The sequence below is a fragment of the Empidonax traillii genome, unplaced genomic scaffold (assembly GCF_003031625.1).
Source record: "Empidonax traillii isolate 1590-97213 ecotype Southwest subspecies unplaced genomic scaffold, ASM303162v1 scaffold2139:size67343, whole genome shotgun sequence".
NCBI lineage: Eukaryota > Metazoa > Chordata > Aves > Passeriformes > Tyrannidae > Empidonax > Empidonax traillii.
The window spans coordinates 24863-26548 of NW_020957332.1; the positions used below are offsets into that span (position 1 = coordinate 24863).

Sequence of the window (1686 nt, forward strand, 5' to 3'; positions counted from 1 at the left end):
GATCTTCCAAAAGAACAGATGGCCCTTCAATTCCTACCCTAATTCAGCTGACACCCATGTCCCTAAAAAGATAAATAAAGACCTTTCCCACCCTGATCTTTCCAGAAGGGCCCTGTCCGCTGTGGGAAACACACGCTGGGGCTTGGAAACCTTCACAAGGACAAGACCTGAGAAGAACATCCATGCTGGGGCAATCCCAAGCACAGGGACAGGCTGGGCAGGGAATGGATCATGGGCAGCCATGGGAGAAGGCCCTGGGGGTGCTGGTGGGGCAGAGGTTGGACATGAACCAGCCCAGGGCCTAAAGGGGCTCCAGGAGAGCTGGAGAGGGACTGGGGACAAGGGATGGAGGGACAGGACACAGGGAATGGCTTCCCACTGCCAGAGGGCAGGGACAGATGGGAGATTGGGAAGGAATCGCTGGCTGGGAGGGTGGGCAGGCCCTGGCCCAGGTTGGGCAGAGAAGCTGTGGCTGCCCCTGGATCCCTGGAAGTGTCCCAGGCCAGGTTGGACGGGGCTTGGAGCACCCTGGGCTGGTGGAAGGTGTCCCTGCCCGTGGCAGGGGTGGGGCTGGATGATCTTTAAGGCCTCTCCCAACCTAAACCCTCTGAGATTCCATGAACTCCAGCCCATGGCCCAGGGCAGGGCACTGAGGGCTGTCCTGAAGCTGCTCAGCCTCAGCAAGACCAAATGAGACTCTGCCCTCTCCCCTCCCTCACATCTGTCCTCCCTGGAAAAGCTTCTTCCCTCTGCTTGAAATTCCTTCCCCTCCCTGTTCCTGCTGCCCAGGGGTGGCCTCTGTCCCCACACACCTGAGCTGCTTTCATTTTCCTCATCTTGCGCTGGAAAGTGGCTCCAGCGTTTAACAGAAACAGAAACCCTTGGCACATAATATCTAAACCAATCCTATAGCAGAAATAAAAACAAAAACACCCAAAAAAACCACCTTCCCCAACTTTTAAACTGCATATAAACAGAGATACAGTTATAGACTCAAACAACTGCATTTTAGAGCACGATTGAATCCCACCTCTGACAGTTCTGGTAAGGTTAAACATTAAAAAAAATGATCATACCTGAGAATTTGATGAATTTTCCCAGAAAACGAGATTATATTTAAAGCTTAGGTCATTTACCCACATTTTTCTGTCCTGATTTGCTTCTGGAGGAGAAACCTTAATTTTTATGTTTCCATTTGTGGGCTGCAACTCTATTCCTGGCGGACCAATCTGAGCTGGAAATATTTAAAGAAAAACAAAGTTAACCACAGCTACATGGAGCAAAAACATCCCAAAAGCAGCTGAAATCAATAAAACCACAGCACCTGCCCATAGAATCTTATTCTTGATTCTCCTGAGGCAGTAACAAGATCACAGTGATCACCTACAGGGTCTCAGTTTTCGTGACTCTCAGGCAGTTTCTACTAGAAATCCAACCTAAGAACCAACCACCATGGCCTGGTTCTAAAAGCAGCTAAAATGCAATATTAGTAGCAAGTGTTTTCCAAAACCTACTGTAAAAGTCAGTATAAGTTATTCTAAAAAAGGCAAGAAATCCAGCTCAGACCAATAAATCCAGCACTGAGGGAAGGCTTCAGTAGCACATTGTAACTACTGAAAAGCCACAAAGTCAGGAGAACATTTCCAGAAGAAAGGAGCTTGGAGCACCCTGGGCTGGTGGAAGGTG

General features: G+C 49.1%; 1 protein-coding gene across 2 annotated transcripts in view; it reads right to left on the bottom strand.

Moving 5' to 3' along the window:
* IFNAR1 (interferon alpha and beta receptor subunit 1) overlaps positions 1 to 1686 on the bottom strand; it is a 24252-nt gene that overhangs the window by 8604 nt on the left and 13962 nt on the right. For both annotated transcript variants that reach the window (XM_027909448.1, XM_027909449.1), the window contains one exon: positions 1077 to 1234. In XM_027909448.1, coding sequence (XP_027765249.1) covers positions 1077 to 1234 — 158 coding nt within the window. The remainder of the gene's footprint in view (positions 1 to 1076; positions 1235 to 1686) is intronic.